The sequence below is a fragment of the Carcharhinus amblyrhynchos genome, chromosome 3 (assembly GCF_965287045.1).
Source record: "Carcharhinus amblyrhynchos chromosome 3, sCarAmb.v2.hapA, whole genome shotgun sequence".
NCBI lineage: Eukaryota > Metazoa > Chordata > Chondrichthyes > Carcharhiniformes > Carcharhinidae > Carcharhinus > Carcharhinus amblyrhynchos.
The window spans coordinates 48,247,820-48,267,285 of NC_137326.1; the positions used below are offsets into that span (position 1 = coordinate 48,247,820).

The 19,466-nt window shown below is 41.3% G+C and overlaps 1 protein-coding gene and 1 non-coding gene across 2 annotated transcripts in view; one reads left to right on the plus strand and one right to left on the minus strand.

The window, feature by feature from the left end:
* The window catches only part of crbn (cereblon), a 38,558-nt gene extending 20,361 nt beyond the window's left edge, over positions 1–18,197 (minus strand). The window contains exons 1-4 of the mRNA XM_080183815.1: positions 18,109–18,197; positions 5,079–5,182; positions 4,059–4,261; positions 1,499–1,648 (exon numbers count right to left, since the gene is read on the minus strand). Of these exons, the coding sequence (XP_080039941.1) occupies positions 1,499–1,648; positions 4,059–4,261; positions 5,079–5,182; positions 18,109–18,169 (518 nt within the window). The 5' untranslated portion in view covers positions 18,170–18,197. The remainder of the gene's footprint in view (positions 1–1,498; positions 1,649–4,058; positions 4,262–5,078; positions 5,183–18,108) is intronic.
* Positions 14,124–14,197, plus strand: trnan-guu (transfer RNA asparagine (anticodon GUU)). The gene has a single exon. It is a non-coding gene; the product is annotated as a tRNA-Asn (tRNA).
* Positions 18,198–19,466: the final 1,269 nt, after the last annotated feature.

The window sequence follows — 19,466 nt, forward strand, 5'->3', positions numbered from 1 at the left end:
AGGCAGGGAATTACAGGCCGGTTAGTTTAACGTCTGTTGTAGGTAAAATGTTAGAATCCGTCATCAAGGAGGAAATAGCGAGGCATCTTGAGAGGAATTGCTTGATAGAGCAGATGCAGCACGGTTTCGTTAAAGGGAAGTCGTGTCTGACAAATTTACTGGAGTTCTATGAGGATGTCTAGGGCGGTGGATAGAGGAGAGCCGGTGGATGTGGTCTTTCTTGATTTTCAGAAGGCGTTTGAAAAGGTACCTCACAAGAGGTTATTGCAGAAGGTCAGGGGACATGGAGTTGGGGGTAGGGTGTTAGCGTGGATAGAGGATTGGTTGTCAAATAGGACGCAGAGAGTGGGGGTCAATGGGTCCTATTCGGATTGGCTGTTGGTGACTAGTGGAGTGCCTCAGGGGTCGGTGCTGGGGCCTCAGCTATTTACCATTTATACAGATGATCTGGAGGAGGGAACCGAGTGTAGGGTGTCGAAATTTGCTGATGACACCAAGATTGGTGGAACGGCAAATTGTGCGGAGGGTGTGGAGAGTCTACAGAAGGATCTAGATAGGCTGGGCGAATGGGCCAGGAAATGGCAAATGGAATTTAATGCAGGCAAGTGCGAAGTGGTCCACTTTGGTAGGAATAATGGAAGGATTATTACTTACGTGGAGAAAAACTGCAGCAGGCAACGGTGCAGAGGGACCTCGGGGTCCTTGTGCATGAGTCGCAAAAACCCAGCTTGCAGGTGCAGCAGGTGGTCAGGAAGGCAAATGGGATGCTGGCCTTCATAGCGAGGGGGATTGAATAAAGAAGTAGGGAGGTCTTGCTGTGGCTGTATAGGGCATTGGTGAGGCCGCAGCTGGAGTACTGTGTGCAGTTTTGGGCGCCGTACTTACGCAAGGATATTTTGGCCTTGGAGGGAGTGCAGAGGAGGTTTACTAGGCTGATGCCGGAGTTGAGGGGGTTGAGCTATGAGGAGAGGCTGAATAAACTAGGCTTGTACTCGTTAGAGTTTAGAAGAATGAGGGGAGATCTCATTGAGACGTATAAGATGATGAATGGGATGGATAGGATAGAGGTGGAGAGACTCTTCCCGCTCAGAAAGGATAGTAGGACTAGGGGGCACAGCCTCAAGATAAAGGGGGGGCGGCTTAGAACGGAGTGAGGAGGAACTTCTTCACTCAAAGGGTGGTGAATCTCTGGAATTCTCTGCCTGTTGAAGTGGTGGAGGCTACCTCACTAAATATTTTTAAGACGCGGGTTGATGGGTTTTTGATAAGACAGGGGATTAAGGGTTATGGGGAGAGGGCGGGAATGTGGAACTGAGCCACGACAGATCAGCTATGATCTTATTGAATGGCGGGGCAGGCTCGAAGGGCTAGATGGCCTACTCCTGCTCCTATTTCTTATGTTCTTATATTATTCAAGTACTTACTGCACCACTTTTAAACTTGTACTGGAGGCAAAGATAAAAAGAGTAGCAAGGCAGCCTCAAAAATAACATCTTACCCATCGGTTTGTGTTCTTGTTTCAAGAACTTTAAATCTCTGACGCCCAACTGCTTTCACTTTTACAGTTTCAATGCCATATTCTTGCTCTTCCCGATATTCATAAATCTCTGCTGTTGTTCCAAACTCTGGAGCTCTGTCAGAAGGATCACTAAAAAAAACAAGCATTAAGAGAATAGAATAGCTTCTTTATCCTAATGAAAAAAAATTCTCAGAAGAAAAAAAATCAATTTAGCCCTACAATGAATAGTAGGATAAATGTGTTAAGTGCTCGATTTCAAGAGTTTCACATACAATGCATTCCAATGGAGCATTTGTTATTCAGTTGTGTTCATGGAAAGCAATGCAGCAGAAACTGCTACCAGAGTGGTCTTTCATCTCTGGGATCTGAATTCAATGCTTGCCTAAACTGATGGAATGCATGTTTCTTTTGGGTCCCCACCCCTCCCCCGCCAAATAAAATGAACTGACACCAGGGTGCCTCAAATTGAAGGCTCAATTCCCTAGTTTGATCTAGTTGAATGGGGAATGGAAGGAAGCTAAAGGATCACTTGTTGAAGTACAGTGTGTGCTTATGCATTTCAGTATAGAACCTTGGTCGAGATATTAAGATGAAGGAGTTACATAAGTGGGTATGGAAGTTCAAAGTTTCGGATAGGGAATAGAAAATGAGTTTCCGTGCACGCTATGGAGCTTGAATTTCATACTTCATAGCGTGCACTTTTTGTCCTCGACAGATTCCTAACTTAAGTAAATCTGCTTGAAAGGGAAAATCAGATGTCTAATCCACAACCTCCTCCAAGGCTACAAGGTGTGACGTAAAGACACTTAACGTCTCTATGAAGCTGTTCTCTTCTCCCTTCAGCTACTGGGAAACCCAACTGCCACAGCCAAATATTAAAATCTTTAATTTGCCAACCCATCTCCTGGATACCGAGAAATGCAAGGACATACTTCAACAAATTACCTTTTCGTTTAGGTTCGCTTCCTACTCTGTGGTTCACATCCATTAAATTCATAAATGGGGAGCTTGGAGGTGGGTTTGAGATTTCTTAAAGTTTAACCTCGAATTTAACTGCAACCCACTTTTTTTGTGTTAAAATGCAGCCTTTGTGTCACATCTGCTTACAATACCCATTCACTAGCCATAACACCATTCCTGGAGCTATCAGGTACAAAAGTAATGTCATTAATAAAATACAAAATGATTTGCTGTTGAAAACTTCATGTGACAAAGCACTGCATAGATACATTATGCTAAAGGGAAGTTTCATATTTTATGTGGAAATTTTAAGGCAGAATAGATTAATATAAATAAACCATTTACAAAGCATAGCATGTAATGAGAAATATGTTGATTTTACACTTTCCCTTCACTACCTTGGAGAAAGTTTGGCCTGAAACAAAATATGTAACCTATGTGCAACTTAACATCTGCATTTATAGTTGTCAGTTTGTCACTTGGAATAGTTAAGCAGAACGCTGAAAATTCCATTCTAGCTACATGAATCTGGAACTTTATCTCTACATTGGCAATTGCATTTCACAACCTTGTTTTCTATGATAACAGAAAACTAAAGTTTATTTATTAATCACAAGTAGGCTTACATTAACACTGCAATAAAGTTACTGTGAAAATCCCTTTGTGAAAATTCCCTAATAACCTTCCTTGTGTGATGATTGGCTTTGCACATTAGTTCGGCTTAGCTAGTTACACTTTCCTGTGAAATAAAAAGTGCCAATTCTAAACCTATTTCGGTATTTGGGAGCATTAATGTTTTAATGCAATATTGATGGAAGTCTTGCTAATCTTCAGGTATGACAACAAACATTAGCAGCCTGTTCTTGTAATTACGAAATTGACACTATTTGAAGAGGAGAAAGGATTTTTCCCAGCGTGCTGGCCAATGCTCCTCAATCAATCAACATCTACGAAACAAAACCTTATCGGTCATTTCACTGCTTATGTAGTTGTTGCTTTAGAAACTTGCTGTGTTTACCTGCATAACAGTCATTGAATCTCAAAGTAATTAGTTAGAACTAAAGTATTTAAGAACATTTCTGATTGAAAAGGTATTCTGTAAATACATATTTTGAGTATCATTTGCACTTTCATTTTCTTAAATGGCATTTGTTCTTGTTTTATAATTTTTTGCCTTCAGATCTTTAAAAAAAAACAGCCAGCTATAAAAAAGCTAACTGAATGCAGGTGGAAATTATTCTGTGCTAGGAGCAAGCGCTGAATATATGTTATTTCAAAAGTAGATTATATCTTTCTCAAGTACAACGATTCAGCTGGGAAACATTAAGTGCAGAAACCAAAATAATTTATCCGCAATGTAAATTTTTGCAACATTTTTGAAGAACCAACAGGTAGCCTGCTCTTTCAGTAATTTGTGAAAGGATTTTAGGTGGTGTGCTGAGGTGGTTTGCCACAATTTATTACATAAATCCTTCTTCCTCCAAATTATGTAAAACATCTGCTCTGTAATTTATGGAGTTGCATCAAACAACTTAGCGGTGATCAGCTATTAAAGCTTAATGAATATGCAAGAATTAACCTGTAGGCAAGGACACCAAATGTCCTGTCTTTTTGAATCAGGTTTCGCATCATGGATACTTCCTGAGGACGGAAGAGCTGCAGTGGTAAGGTTTGCCCAGGAATCAGAATAACTGCAATATGAGGGAGAACTGGGAAGGTTGGACAACTATCTTCATCATGCACGGTCCGGCCGTGAAACTCTTCCATTTCAGCCCCCAAGTACTATGAAGCAAAAAAAAGTTATACATTTAAAAATAAATTTACAATGTAAAACACTATATTTTTAATGTACTCACACAAAATTCAACAGTAAAGTTGCGCTTATTCATGAAAATGCTAACAGTTGTTTATATGTTGAGGGCATTTACATTTTTTGTTGTTTGCAAATAAAATCCTGATTTCTTTTGCCTGTTTCATTTGCTAGTAACGATTGGATAAAATCAGCACTATGTTTTTCCACTTACATGTAACTTTTGAAACAGAAGTTGATCAAAGTTATTCTCTGCCTACTTTATGTTTAACAATTGGAGGCAGTATCGTGGTAATGCCACTGGATCAGTGACCCAGGCTAATGAGCAATTCAGAGCTGATGTTTCCAAATGATTAATACGCCACATGGATTTTCATTCTCAATGCAGTTTGCTTACTAATTTTTCAATTCAATTTATAGCAAACCATGCAAGAAGTGGAAAGAATTGTATTTCAACAGAAATTACACACGAAGTATTAACTTGATTTTCTTCCCCCACTTGAAAGCTGACAAAATTCATTGTTGGCAGCGACCTAATTATGGCAAACATATCAAGTCATGCAGACAGTAACAACCTAGTTGGAGCAATCTGGGGTCATGCTGAAGATACATTAAGGTATTCTTTCCTTGCTCACCTTACTCAGTAATACAAGGGACTTAAATGTACTTACTCCATTGTTTCCCATACTCAAAATATTACAACGCAAGATGCAAGCTTGAAAGCAGCTGTTTATAGAAACAAATCCCGTCACTCTTACAATTTTAATGTTTTGCATTTTTTGTACATACAGAATGTGCAGTTGGTAAGCTAGGATCAAAATTGATGGTGCTTGGTTTTTCAGTCCCTTCACTGTCATGGTCTTCCACCTCCATTTCAGCAAAGTCATCTTCATCTAATAATAGAAAGAGAAAACTTCACAATATTGTTGAACAGTTACAAGATAATCTTTATAAAACTTTGCTCCAGTTGAGGTGGGACCAATGTGTCCAATTCTGGGCACCTCACTTCAAGAAAGGTGTGAAGGCTTTGAGGCTCCAGGAAAGATTTAAGAAAATGGATACAGGAATAAGACTATAAGATATAAGAGCAGAATTAGGCCATTGACCCACTGAATGGCAGAGCAGACTCAAATGTAGCTGATATGTTTCTCAACCCCATTCTCCTGCCTTTTCCCTGTAACCTTTGGCCCTCTTATCAAGAACCTATCTACCTCTCTTAAATACACTCAATGACCCGGCCTCCACAGCCTTCTATAGTAACAAATTCCATAGATTCACCATTCTCTGGCTGAAGAAATTCCTCTTCATCTCGGTTCTAAAGGGTTGCATCTTTACTCTGATGTTGTGCCCTCAGATCCTAGTCTCTCTTACTAATGGAAACATCTTCGTCTATCTAGGCCTTTCAATATTCTGTAATTTTCACAGAGAAAACCTTTCATCATTCTAAACCCCATCGAGTCCAGACCCAGAGTCCTCAAACACTCCTCGTACATCAAGCTTTTCATTCCTCTGAACCTTCTCTGAACGCGCTCCAAGACCAACGTATCCTTCTTTAGATATGAGGTCCAAAATTGCTTGCAATATTCCAAATGTGGTCTCACCAGATTGGGGGAGGTGAAACAGAGAGATGGATGTTGGGGGCTTGCTATTTGGTTCTGTCCAGAGTCTCGCACTCTTATTTGAGTTGGAGCATTTTCAGGATGTCCCATGAAATTTCCCTTAGAAGTTAAAAATTTGCAGACAGTTCTCACAGAGTAAATGTTTTGGGACTACTGAGGAGTCCTGTACCACATCTTCTGGGATACGTCTAGACTCTGACTGGAAGATCTGGGCCATTAAAGTGACATTGCATGGTTTGCATACAGTATTAGTTCATTTCACAACTCTTCACAGTGGTATCTGAACTTGTGAACAATGGACTCTTGGCCCTGGGTGATAACAATTAGGGTCTAGACTACTGTAAACCATAAATCAATCTCTGTGCTGAGTTCCCCTTTCCAACAAATCGGCAACTATTTGGCAAGTCACCCTGTGCACCTTTTAAAAGTGAGTTGAGGTGCTTTATAAGACTTAACTTTCTTTGTAATAAGCAGTTCACAGAGATCTGCAGGTGAAAATATAAACAAACTTATAGATAAAATAAATGAAAGGAATAGAATTTTTTGGTGAGGAATAACAGTTTATAAGGACAAATATTGATAGCAATGCTCAAACACAATATAATAGCACTGATATGCCACAGAAATATCATCCACAGAAGGCAATGAATCACTGAATAATTTAAAGGTAAATGGTAAAATACATCTCCTGGGCTTCACTGTATTGAGCTTTGGTGGAAACCACATGACAGAACTTTACAAAGCTCTCAAAGAAACTACCACAATGTGGCAATTCACCTATGATTTGTAAAAATTATGTCCATTTCAATCTGAATGGTTTATTTTCATTCCAGGTTTCCTCACCTAGATTGAATAGAAGTTACCTGCCTAACCGTTATGACAAATGAAGCCTTTCTCCTTTTTCTAAGTTATTTGATTGCAGTAATACAATTAAATTGCTTGTTAAGATTGTAGGAATTAGAGAAGTTAGCAGCAATTTGAAATTTGGGAATATATTTTATGAAGATTACAGTAATAATAACTATTTAATTTAGAAGTATTTCATTGGCCCAAATGTATTTAAGCCTATTCAGTACTAAACTCTCAAATCCACATTAAATATGGAAAAACACTTTCATTTATGTTTCACTGCAATTGTTTTTCATTGATAATTGGTGCACAAAGAATGATTTAGTATGTTTTGGTAGAATTCATAGAATCCCTACAGTGCAGGGGGCCATTCAGCCCACTGAGCCCACACCGATAACAATCCTACCCAGATCCTATCCCCATAACCCCACGTATTTACTCTGTTAATCCCCCTGACACCAAGGGGCAATTTAACATGGCCAATCAACATAATCTGCACATCTACTTTTCATCAGTCTTCACAGTAGAAGACACCAGTGGAACGCCAGAACTCCAGGAGAATCAGGGACAAAGGTGAGTGTAGTGACCATCACTAAGGAGGTGGTTCTGGGGAAACTGAAAGGATAAATCACCTGGACTGGATGGACTACACTCCAGGGTTTTAAAAGAGATAGCTGAGGAAATTGTGGACGCATTGGTGGTGATCTTTCAGGAATCACTGGGGGCAGGGACAATCTTAGAGGACTGGAAAATAGCTAATGTATCATCGTTTTTGAGAAGGCAGCAGTTTAGGAAGTTATAGGCCAGTTAGCCTGACTTTGGTCATTGGCAAGATTTTAGAGTCCATTACTAAAGATGAGATCACAGACTACTTGGAAGTGCAAGATAAAACAGGACTGAATCAGGACAGCTTCATCAATGGGAGGTCATGTCTGACAAATTCGTTACAGTTCTTTGAGGAGGTAACAAGGAAGTTAGATAAAGGAGAACCAGTGGATATGATTTAGTTAGATTTCCAGAAGGCCGCTGACAAGGTGCTGCATAGGAGACTGTTAAGTAAGTGCCCATGGTGTTAAGGGAAAGATTCTGGCATGGATAGAGGATTGGCTAACTGGCAGAAATCAGAGTGTGGAAATAAAAGGGTCTTTTTCAGGATGACAGCCAGTGACTAGTGGTGTGGCTCAGGGGTCGGTGCTGGGACCACAACATTTCACAATACATATTAACGATTTAGAAAAAGGAACTGAAGGCACTGTTGCTAAGTTTGCAGATAATAAAGAAATGTAGAGGGTCAGGTAGTATTGAGGAAGCAGGGGGTTTCAGAAGGACTTGGACAGGTTAAGAGAGTGGACGAAGAAGTGGCAGATGGAATACAATGTGGAAAAGTGAGAGGTTATGCACTGGAAAGAAGAATGGAGGCAGACACTATTTTCTAAATGGGAAAATGCTTAAGAAATCAGAAACACAAAGGGACTTGGAAGTCATTGTTCAAGATTTTCTGAAGGTTAACGTGCAGGTTCAGTTGGCAGTTAGGAAGGCAAATGCAATGTTAGAATTCATGTTGAGAGGACTAGAATACAAGAGCAGGAATGTACTACTGAGGCTGTATAAGGGTCTGGTCAGACAATTTGGAGTATTGTGAGCAGTTTTGGGTGCCATATCTAAGAAAGAATGTGCTGGCCTTGGAAAGGGTCCAGAGGAAGTTCACAAGAATGATCCCTTGAATGAAGAGCCAGGTGTATGAGGAATGTTCGAGAACTCTGGGTCTGTACTGTTGGAATTTAGAAGGATCTTATTGAAACTTACAGGATACTGCGAGGCCTATATCGAGTGGACGTTTCACTAGTAAGAAAAATTAAAACCAGAGGGTATAACCTCAGGCTAAAGGGGTGATCCTTTAAAACAGAGATGAGGAGGAATTTCTTTAGCCAGAGTGGTGAATCTATGGAACTCTTTGCTGCAGAAGGCTGTGGAGGCCAGGTCATTGAGTGTCTCTAAGGCAGAGATAGATAGGTTCTTGATTAATAAGGGGATCAGGGGTTATGGGGAAAAAAGGGGGATGAGAAAAATATCAGCCACAATTGAATGGTGGATCAGACTCAAATGGGCCGAGTGGCTTAATTCTGCTCCTACATCTTTGGTCTTATATTTGGAATTCACAAAAGTAGGTATCTTACAATGCTTTAATTTTCAATTATTTTTCTCTGTAGAAACATAGGCTCCTTAATCAGGATGATGGATTCAACTCCACAACTTGAGCACAAAATTTAGATTGACACCTAAATGCAGAAATTCAAATGCTGCATTGTCAGAAGTGTTCCATGAATGAGACATGAAACCAAAATCCCTTCCAGTTGTATAGATGGATGAAAGGGACATTGTGGTTAACTCCCCATTTATCTTATTTGTTTGTTGGACCTTGCTGCAAGCAGATTGGAGTTGCGGTTGCCCAGATGACCCAGACAAAACTCAAGAGCAGAAACAAATTGCTTAAACAAGCAAGCACAAATGCAAACCAAAAAATGGATTCTGCTTGCAAAAACCATGCAATTGAAACTTGCAAAGACTATATAAAATAATTTTGAGATAAATTCCCCTGTGAAAGTACCGAAACGTCACAATACTTTGCAAAAAGGTTATGGCGCAATCTCACAATTGATGGGGCCTCAAAATTCCACAATCAGGGGAAAATAACATGCTGATATAAACAAAGACTGCTTATGTCGGTGAACAACTAGCTAGTATGCCTGAAGATCTCTGTAATACTTAGATGGCCCGAATTCACAAAAAGCTAGCAGTGCAAGGCCAAGCCTGGTAGCAAAAACACTAGAGAAAAGGTTTAGAGATACCAAACGGAGACAAGACAGACATAGCCATCCCATACTTGGGATAGCAGACATCCTGCCATATAAACATCCACAAATTGTTCAATGTAAAACCTAAACTAGACAATATTGGAATGCATATAATGTCTTGCCTACATGACCTACAATGTATAAATATCATATTGTTCTTCAGCTAGGGCGAGTCTGTTTCAGAAGATCTTTGTCAGAAGTTGTGCTCTCCCAACATGTTGGCTAATATACGATTGTTCTACGCTGGGTCTCCAGAGATTATTTTGTATAATAACCTGTTCCTCAACAGTAGTGATGGGAGAGAAAATTCTGGTTGATTTTCTATTTCCTTACCTGGGAACATCAAAAAGATCAGCTGCACTCCCCCCAATCACCTACCCCTGAAGGAAATAAGCTAAGTATAAACCAGCTGCATCTATTGTACCAGAATTTCTATACAATATACAACCTTATTTTTGAAGAGACTATATCCACGTAAGACTGAAGTGGAAACAGGTATTATAAAGAAAGGGTTGAAGTGTGCATCAAGCAACACTGCCACCATCTCATACACTTAGCTGTTGGGTTTAATGTATTCTAACAGCTCAATTACAGCTTTAAAATATTTTGTTTAAAATGACACCAACTTCATCTAGTGGCTACTGTGGATATGGCAGTTTCTTGCAGAACACCAGTAATATTCGAATTGGTACATCCTCACTATACCTCAAGTACATGGTAAAGATTTGTCAGCTATGATTTCACACTGCATCCCAATCCTCAACACAAGTTAATTTTAATTGATATGTTAATTTTAAGTGATGGGGACACAGCTGCAGTAATGGAAATATCCAGTAAAGCACAGCCAATCCTTATTAAACTAGATAGTAACACTACACTCTAAGCCTTTCCTTCCAATTAATTTTTCCCTCCAGTTCTTCAAATTGCTCATTAACTGTTGTTCCATCATAAGTACTTTCTCTCATTGTTACTTAAGCAATAGATGACACTACACATATGCAAACCAGAGGACGGATCAAGAAAAGCTTCATACTGGGGCTACATCCAGGTAGAAACAGGATGGGTGGTAAAAACATTTTTGCATTTCGAATCACACCTTTTGTGAGCACAGATCATTCCAAAGTTTTTTTTAATAACTAATTAGGCCCTGTCACTTCTTCAGAAAGACCTTCTGTAGGAATATGTATACTGAGCAGCATGGGCAAAAAGATTCAACAAATTTTCAGTGGACAGAAACTAATATTTGATTTTAAAACAATCACAAAAATTGTATTTCCTTTATAAATTCATGTTGTGTCGTACTCAGAAAACATTTGAATACATAGACCTTGACGTAACCACTTCTGAATACTGTGATTGTAGCAGTTGCAAACTACAAATCACATCTCAATTATCCAAAATGTTAGCAAGATTAACATTTGTTGCTAACATTACATAAAATACTAGAAACACAAGAATATATTGTAATGGCTACCCTCAATTATTTGATTTGCTAATATTGAAGTTGGAAGTGTTCATTCTGGAAGAAACCAGACATCATAGCCATCTTCAAAGACTGCCGATCTGCTTGGAAGAGTTGGCTTTCATTAAATACCTCCCTAATGAAGCGAGATGTCACATACCGCTCTTGTTTGTCATTGCGGAAGAAGAGTTCTTTCTGGAAAATCCTGGGTCAATATGGCCTTCTATTGAGAGCCTTTCTCCCCCTCGCTCTTTGAGCAGCCTGTCATCCTCATGTTGCCATTGCTCAATCTCCCTTAAATGCTTAAGTCCAGGGAAAAACTACACCACCCTTGACTGGGAGAAAGTAGTGAGAGACGAATCCTTAAAAGATTATCCAAACCTTCTCTGCTTGCCACAACACTCCATGTAGGCTTTAGCAATTTAGAATTAACCATAGAAATCTTGAAAACGTTTTACTAGCTCAGCAACAGCCAGTAGAAATCAAATCAGTAACTAACCTAAAAGTGGGTGACAATCCCTTTATATAATTGTGAGCCCGTTCTTTCAGCTATTGAAAACATGCTCAGGTTCTGGGGCGTTTTGGAATAAGCATCAACAGCAGTATTCAGGTGGAAAATGGCACTGCTAGAGTTAAATCAGCAATGCAATCTACTGAAAATCATAATCCATTTACGCTGTATACTTCCCATCATTATCAGTTTCCATTTGTTGTTGAAGCAGGCACAGTTACCTGTTGTGTTCAAATGTGGCTGTGGAGCCTAACTGCAGACCTGCGTGGCTTTTCAATGTGGGTGAGGATAAACTCTGATTTTGTTGGGACTTCCCAGTCTTTCTAATTTGCCTTTTGTCCTTAACTGCCTGTATTTTTTTAATGTTCAAAGGAAACGATGCCATTACTTGAAATCACTTCCAAGGTTGTTCTTTTTTGTGCATTTTTCTCCCAATCTAGTGGGAATGTCACGAGATTCAGCTTCAGAATATCTTAATCTTCCCTCCCTTACAGGAAGTCCAGGTTTAAGTGATGAATTCATGACCACCTTAGGGTTTTTATTGTCAGTCTTTTGTGCTATGATCACTCTATTTAAGTTCTGCTTAAATAAGCTCTGCTTAAATAGAGTGATCATAGACAAAAGATTTAAATTCTAGACATTTTTGCTCGTTGAAGTACCTCAGTGTTGGGCACTTAGTCTTTTTTCATGCCCATGATGTTTCACTGCATCTCATTTGGAACCTCGCCAAATGAGATGCATTGAAACATCATGGGCATTAAAAGTGTCTGGAGTGGGTAGTCCATGTCTCACACAAGAGAGTAGATATTATCGCAGATTTGAACATAGTCCATTGTATTGCAAATTTAAATCTCATTTCCTTCACGGTCTCTTGCAAAACAGTTATATTTGCTATCTTACTGGCATTTCTGGAAACTGTGCTTCCAATACAGTGACATTATCTACAGCAAACTACATTTCATGGAATGATTCCTTTAAGTTGATAATTTCTAGGGAAGATTTAATACGCGAAATTTCACTTCCCACTGACAACCCTCCCTCAACATAGGCAGCTTAATAACTGAACTTTCATTTCCAATGGGTTTTATGTTGAGATCAAAATGTTCAAGGTTTTCCAAAGTACTGCCTTGTACATCCCCCGTTGAAATATTTTTGCTGCACTTCTAGGCAATAGTTTCCTTTTTCGCTCCTTTTTTTATTAACACAATGACTTGAAGCTATACTTCATGTGCAACACAGAATAAGAATTGAGTAATTTTTTCAAATCTTCAGCTGTTGACACCCACTCGCTCACACGCAGACATACACACGTGCGTGTCACAAAATACCAAACCTTTTGGTTGGGAGATAGATCTAGACTAAAAAAACAAGAGGAAACGAGACAGGAGTTCAGAAGGAAATGGAGAGGGGGCAAAAAGTCCAAATTTGAAGTAACTAGGTAGAAACAAAGCATGGCTGAAATCACATTGATTTGCTAAAAACACAATATTCTGAATGTGCCACCCTAAATTATTATATAATTTAAATCTGAGTATTTTTTGCCAGCTCTTCAAATATAGACAGAATCCAATGAAAACAAAGAACTAGATTTTTATGCAATTTACAAATGACTACATTTTCTGTCCTCCGCTCTGAACTTTGTAGTATAATTTCACAGGTCAACCTCTGGCCAGATCTGCTCTCTTTTTGAAAGAATGTAGATTACATTCATCCAGATTCTATCTTCAGTCAATGTTTAAAGCAATTAGATTTGGGAACAAGTTGATTTTTTTTCTCAATTTTAGCCAAGGCAATTCAATAAATTCGGGTGCTTCAATATCTGTTCTGATGGGAAGGATGTGGAAGCTATTGAAAGGGTGCAGAGGAGATTTACAAGGATGTTGCCTGAATTGGGTGGCATGCCTTATGAGGATAGGTTGGGGGAGCTCGGTCTTTTCTCCTTAGAGAGACGAAGGATGAGAGGTGACCTGACAGAAGTGTGTAAGATGTTGAGAGGTATAGGTCGGGTGGATTCTCAGAGGCTTTTTCTAAGGGCTGGAATGGTTGCTACGAGAGGACACAGGTTTAAGGTGCTAGGGAGTAGGTACAGAGGAGATATCAGGGTAAGTTTTCCACTCAGAGTGGAATTGGCTGCTGTCGGTGGTCGTGGAGGCAAATTCAATAGGGTCTTTCAAGAGACTTCTGGATGACGACATGGAACTTAATAGAATTGAGGGTTATAGGTAAGCCTAGTAGGTATGGATATCATCCGTACAACTTATGGGCTGAAGGGCCTGTTTGTGCTGTAGTTTTTCTATGTTCTATCAAGTGATAAAACAACTTCCACAACTTTAGGATGCCTCAACAAGCTTACAGTCACAAACAACGTATCTGAGAATGGAATCATAATTTCCACACAAATTCTAACAAAGTAATAACGAAAGGATTATCTTTGTTTTAGCAACATTGAATGAGGGAGAAAAGGTGGCGCAGTCGTGCAGTAACCCAACGCTTCTGTGCAAACCAATCAGAAATCAGTCGCTTTAAATTAGCATCTCAGTTTCTGTGGCGCAATTGGTCAGCGCGTTCAGCTGTTAACCGAAAGGTTGGTGGTTCGAGACCACCCAGGGACGAACTGTTGCTATTTAAAGGTTGGACCCTTAGAGGATGAGAGGGGGGATTTAGCGGCAGGGGATGAGGGAATGGCTGAGGCCTTGAATAACTTTTTTGCTTCGGTCTTCACGGAGGAGGACGTGACTAGTTTGCGGGGTGTTAACGATGGAAAGGTGGTAGGAGTGGAGGGCCTGAATGACATTATTGTTACTAGAAAGGCAGTGCTAGACAGACTAGAGGGACTGATGGTGGACAAGTCCCCAGGACCGGATGGAATGCATCCAAGGGTTCTGAAAGAAACGGCGGAGGTGATAGTGGATGCCTTGATGATTATTTTCCAAACCTCGCTCGATTCCGGGGAAGTGCCGGAAGATTGGAAAACGGCTAATGTTTCGCCATTGTTTAAAAAGGGTAATAGGCAAAAGGCAGGGAATTATAGGCCGGTTAGTTTAACGTCGGTGGTAGGTAAAATACTTGAATCCGTAATTAAGGAGAAAATAGCGAGGCATCTTGAGGAGAATCGTTTCATAGAGCAGACGCAGCACGGTTTCGTTAAGGGGAAGTCGTGTCTAATGAATTTATTGGAATTCTATGAGGATGTGTCTAGTGCGGTGGATAGAGGGGAACCGGTGGATGTGGTGTTTCTTGATTTTCAGGTGTTTGATAAGGTGCTGCACAAGGGCTGTTACAGAAGGTTAGGGGGCATGGAGTTGGGGGTAGGGTGTTAGTGTGGATAGGGGATTGGCTGTCAAATAGGAGGCAGAGAGTGGGTGTCAATGGGTCCTATTTGGATTGGCGGTTGGTGACTAGTGGAGTGCCCCAGGGATCGGTGCTGGGGCCTCAGCTATTTACCATTTATACAGATGATCTGGAGGAGGGAACCGAGTGTAAGGTGTCGAAGTTTACTGATGACACAAAGATTGGTGGAACGGCAAATTGTGCTGAGGGTGTGGAAAGTCTGCAGAGGGATCTAGATAGGCTGAGCGAATGGGTGAGGAACTGGCAAATGGAATTTAATGTTGGCAAGTGTGAGGTTGTCCACTTTGGTAGGAATAATGGTAGGAAGGACTACTACTTACGTGGCGAAAAGCTGCAGCATGTTACGGTGCAGAGGGACCTGGGGGTCCTTGTGCATGAGTCGCAAAAACCCAGCCTGCAGGTGCAGCAGGTGGTCAGGAAGGCAAATGGGATGCTGGCCTTCATAGCGAGGGGGATTGAATATAAAAGTAGGGAGGTCTTGCTGCAACTGTACAGGGCACTGGTGAGGCCACAGCTGGAGTACTGTGTGCAGTTTTGGTCGCCACACTTGCGCAAGGATATTTTGGCCTTGGAGGTTCACTAGGCTGATACCGGAGTTGAGGGGGTTGAGCTATGAGGAGAGGCTGAATAAACTAGGCTTGTACTCGTTAGAGTTTAGAAGGATGAGGGGAGATCTCATTGAGATGTACAAGATGATGAATAGGATGGATAGGGTAGAGGTGGAGAGGTTCTTCCTGCTCAGAAAGGACAGTAGGACTAGAGGGCACAGCCTCAAGATAGGGGGGGGGGTGCAGTTTAGAACAGAGTTGAGGAGGAACTTCTTCACTCAAAGGGTGGTGAACCTCTGGAATTCTCTGCCTGTTGAAGTGGTGGAGGCTGCCTCGCTAAATATATTTAAGACGAGGGTAGATCGGTTTTTGGTAGGCAAAGGGATTAAGGGTTATGGGGAGAAGGCGGGAAAGTGGAACTGAGCCACTTCAGATCAGCCATGATCTTATTGAATGGCGGGGCAGGCTCGAAGGGCTAGATGGCCTACTCCTGCTCCTATTTCTTATGTTCTTATCTGTGGCTGCCAAAATAAACGTGAAGGACCAGTGCACTTTAAGTCGGACAACAAGGAAAAATTAGAGGGATCTTGATCAGAGGACTTTCTCTATTGATCTGAGCAAGAGAAGGGTCTCAATGTTAACCTTCAAAGTGAAAGGTGACACCTTGAAAGTGCAGCGCACACACAGCACAGTAATGCTCAAGACTTCAAAGTGGTAACATAGCAGGAATAGTAGACTATTTAATCTCTTGAGTATGCTCTGTAATTCAACTCTGGCTCATGCCTCTTTTTTTTGGCTGTAAACAAATCTATCAATCTCAGTTTTAAAGCTAACAATTGATACTAGATCAATTGTTAAGTGCAAAGAGTGTTCCTAATTACTTCCACCCTCTAAGAAGCATTTCCTACCTCGATCTTGAAATGGCTGGCTCCTAGACTTTCTAACTTGCAGAAATAGTTTCTCCAGCCTTTCTACTTCCCTCATTTTAAAATCTTCAATCAAATCAGTCCTTAAACCTTAATTTCCACAGAGTACTCCCCCAGTTTTGAAAACTCTGTTTAATATTTGGAGTCCAGGTATCATTCTGATAAACCTACACTGCATTCCCACCAAGGCCAATATATACTTCCTCAGCTGTGGTGTCCAGAACTGCTCACAATACCACAGATGTGATTTGATCAGTAGGGATTTGTGCAGTTGAAACATGACTTCTACCTCCTTGTGCTCTGTCCTTCTGGATGTAAGGGGCAGCATTCATAGAATCCCTATAGTACAGTACATTCAACCCATCGATTGTGGCATCAATCACAATCCCGGCCGGGCCCCATTTACGTAACCCCACGCATTTACCCTGCTAATCTCCCTGACACTAGGGTCAATGTAGCATGGCCAATCAACCTAACCCACACATTTCTAACCTTTACGATTATTTGCTGTGCCTGTTTATGACTTTTTAAATGATCTGTTTACCTAGATCTCCATGGTTTTCTCAACTTCCACTGTTGCTGGCCATTGAGAAAGTGTGTTACCACCTGAGCTACGCTTGATCTTAACGAGCAATAACAACAACACCAGTTATCAATGGACTGTTTTCTTAGTACAATACCCTCCTCTTAGCATAATCAGAAACATAAGACATGGTTATCTCCAAACCTCAATGAATTTGAAGACAAAATGATTCATTATCACTAATAAAATCAGCTGTGGATTTGACCAATCCTTTTGCTGCATTAATCAATCCTATGAGCACAGAGACCTGTCAGCATTGAAATATTTCAATGGTTACACAAATTAATAACCACAGGATGTGTTAGCAGCAAGGGGCAAAGGACTGCCTTTGTCCGTCACCCCAATGCACTTCTTCCCTGTCCAAATCCCCTCTCTTTTACTCACACCTTCACTCCTTACTTTCCCTCTTCCTTCCCCAGAACCCACCCCTCCTCATCTTCCTTCCCCAGATAAGACACCACTCCCCACCTTCCTTCCATTGCTACTCCACACCACTCCTCCTGTCTCACACTCTCCAGTACATCTTTATCCCCCTGTTCCCATCCTTCTCCCCTCAGCCATCCTTTCCGTTTGTTCTCTTCCCCATCCTTCTACTCTCCCTTTTTCCTCACATCTGTGCCCTCCTCTTTCCTTCAACCACCCTATCTTCCCCTGCCTCTGTCCCCTCCCGTTTCCTTCCCTCCTTTCTGCCTGTCTCCATCCCATCCCTCCTGACTTACTCCTGCTGCTGCTACTGACCCCCCTCCCTCCACTGCCCTTCTTTCCCCATCTCTGTCCCCTCCTTCCTTCCCCCTGCCCTTCTTCCGCCGGTCTCTCCCCATCCCCCTCCTTCCAATGCCCTGTCTCTATTTCCCTCCCCACCCCACTTTCCTTCCCGTCCCACTCTTATCCTTCCTCCCCCACCCCCACCCCCACCCCACCCCACCCAATCTTTCCTTCTCCCTCAAGCACTTTCTTTCCCTTTCGCTTTGTCGGCGGCGCTCTGCAGCCTCACTCGGTCCCAAGCCCTCTGCCAGCTCTCGGGGGTCCAGTACTCCCCTCATCCCCATTCCTCCTCCTCCTCCTCCTGCTACTGCTGCTACTACTACTACTACACCCGGGCTGGCAGTCATTACCGGGCACTGGCAGCAGCCGGTTGTCTCGCTCATCGCCTCCTCCGTCTTCTTCCTCCGCCATCTTGGTTGTTTATCGCAGTGCATTGTGGGGGGTACACGCACTCGGAGCGCGGCGCGCATGCGTAGAGATGCGGGAATTGCCTGCGCCCCCAAGAGGCTGTCTCAGGTATGACAGGGTGCTGCAAACTCCACTTTCCAGCTGCAACTCTGGAGGGCCAAAACGCAATGAGCGCATCTGTGGTTCTGATTGAATGTATGGGACACTTTTAACATGGTGCATTCTCGTTGAAAGAACTCTGGTTCCCCACAACCATTAAATTATTTCATTTTTAAAGCTTTATAGTTTCCTTTTGAAAATGAATATTGAATTGGCCCCCTTTCTGGGAAATCATGGGGTTGCCAAATCTCCAGGATTGTCATGGACTCTCCAAGAATTGAAGATTAATCTCTCCTGGACACTGCAATGAAGAACCAAACAGAAAAAAAAATGGGCATTAAAAATGGTGTTGTTTTAATTTTCTTTGATTTCTTTTTTGAATTTTAAGAATCTTGGCGATGGAAACATAATCTAGTTGTCTGCTTGGGGCGGAGGAAGAAGTTGAAGGTGGGAGGTCATGTGATTAAAACTCCAGCAATATGTGCAACCAGAGTTGGCAAAGCTAATTTCAGCTCATAACAACTCTCTGCTAATGACCTTAAAGGTAATGCAAACAACGTGTTGACTCCAAGTCAGTCCTCATCATGTGTACTGTTGCCATAACAATACATGTGTAAATCTTGTTACTATAACCATTTAGATTGCCACTCTCCCCAGCATTAAAAATGTTTCATATGTCAGATGCATGCCTAAAATACACCAGAACTTTTCTTGTTTAGAAACATTTATCTATACAGGAATTAATATGGTAAAAGTTTTGAATTAATATCATTGGACAATGTATCTTTAATGCACTGAAATGGGTCTGTGCTTCTGGTATTTTATTTTTGTCACAAACTCATTGAAACAGTTTATCCTTGTCAATACAATGGCTAAATTATGAAATGTACATTCTGGGGATTTCTAGTCATGAAAGTGCATCCGCAAGATGTGCCAAGTGATCATGCAGTCACTGGAAACAGGTTATTCAGCCCCTTAATACAATTAGGCTGGAAGATGCATTAACAAAAGGTGATTCATGCCTGCAGTGGAAAACTAAAACATTACATATTAGATACTTATCTTTATTCTCATCAAGTTGCCTGATAAATATTGTTGGATTGATAAACATCAACATCATTTGGGAGAGGATGGTGGCATATGGGCAATGTCACCGGACTAGTAATCCAGGAGGCCTAAACTAATTCTCTAGGGACGTGGG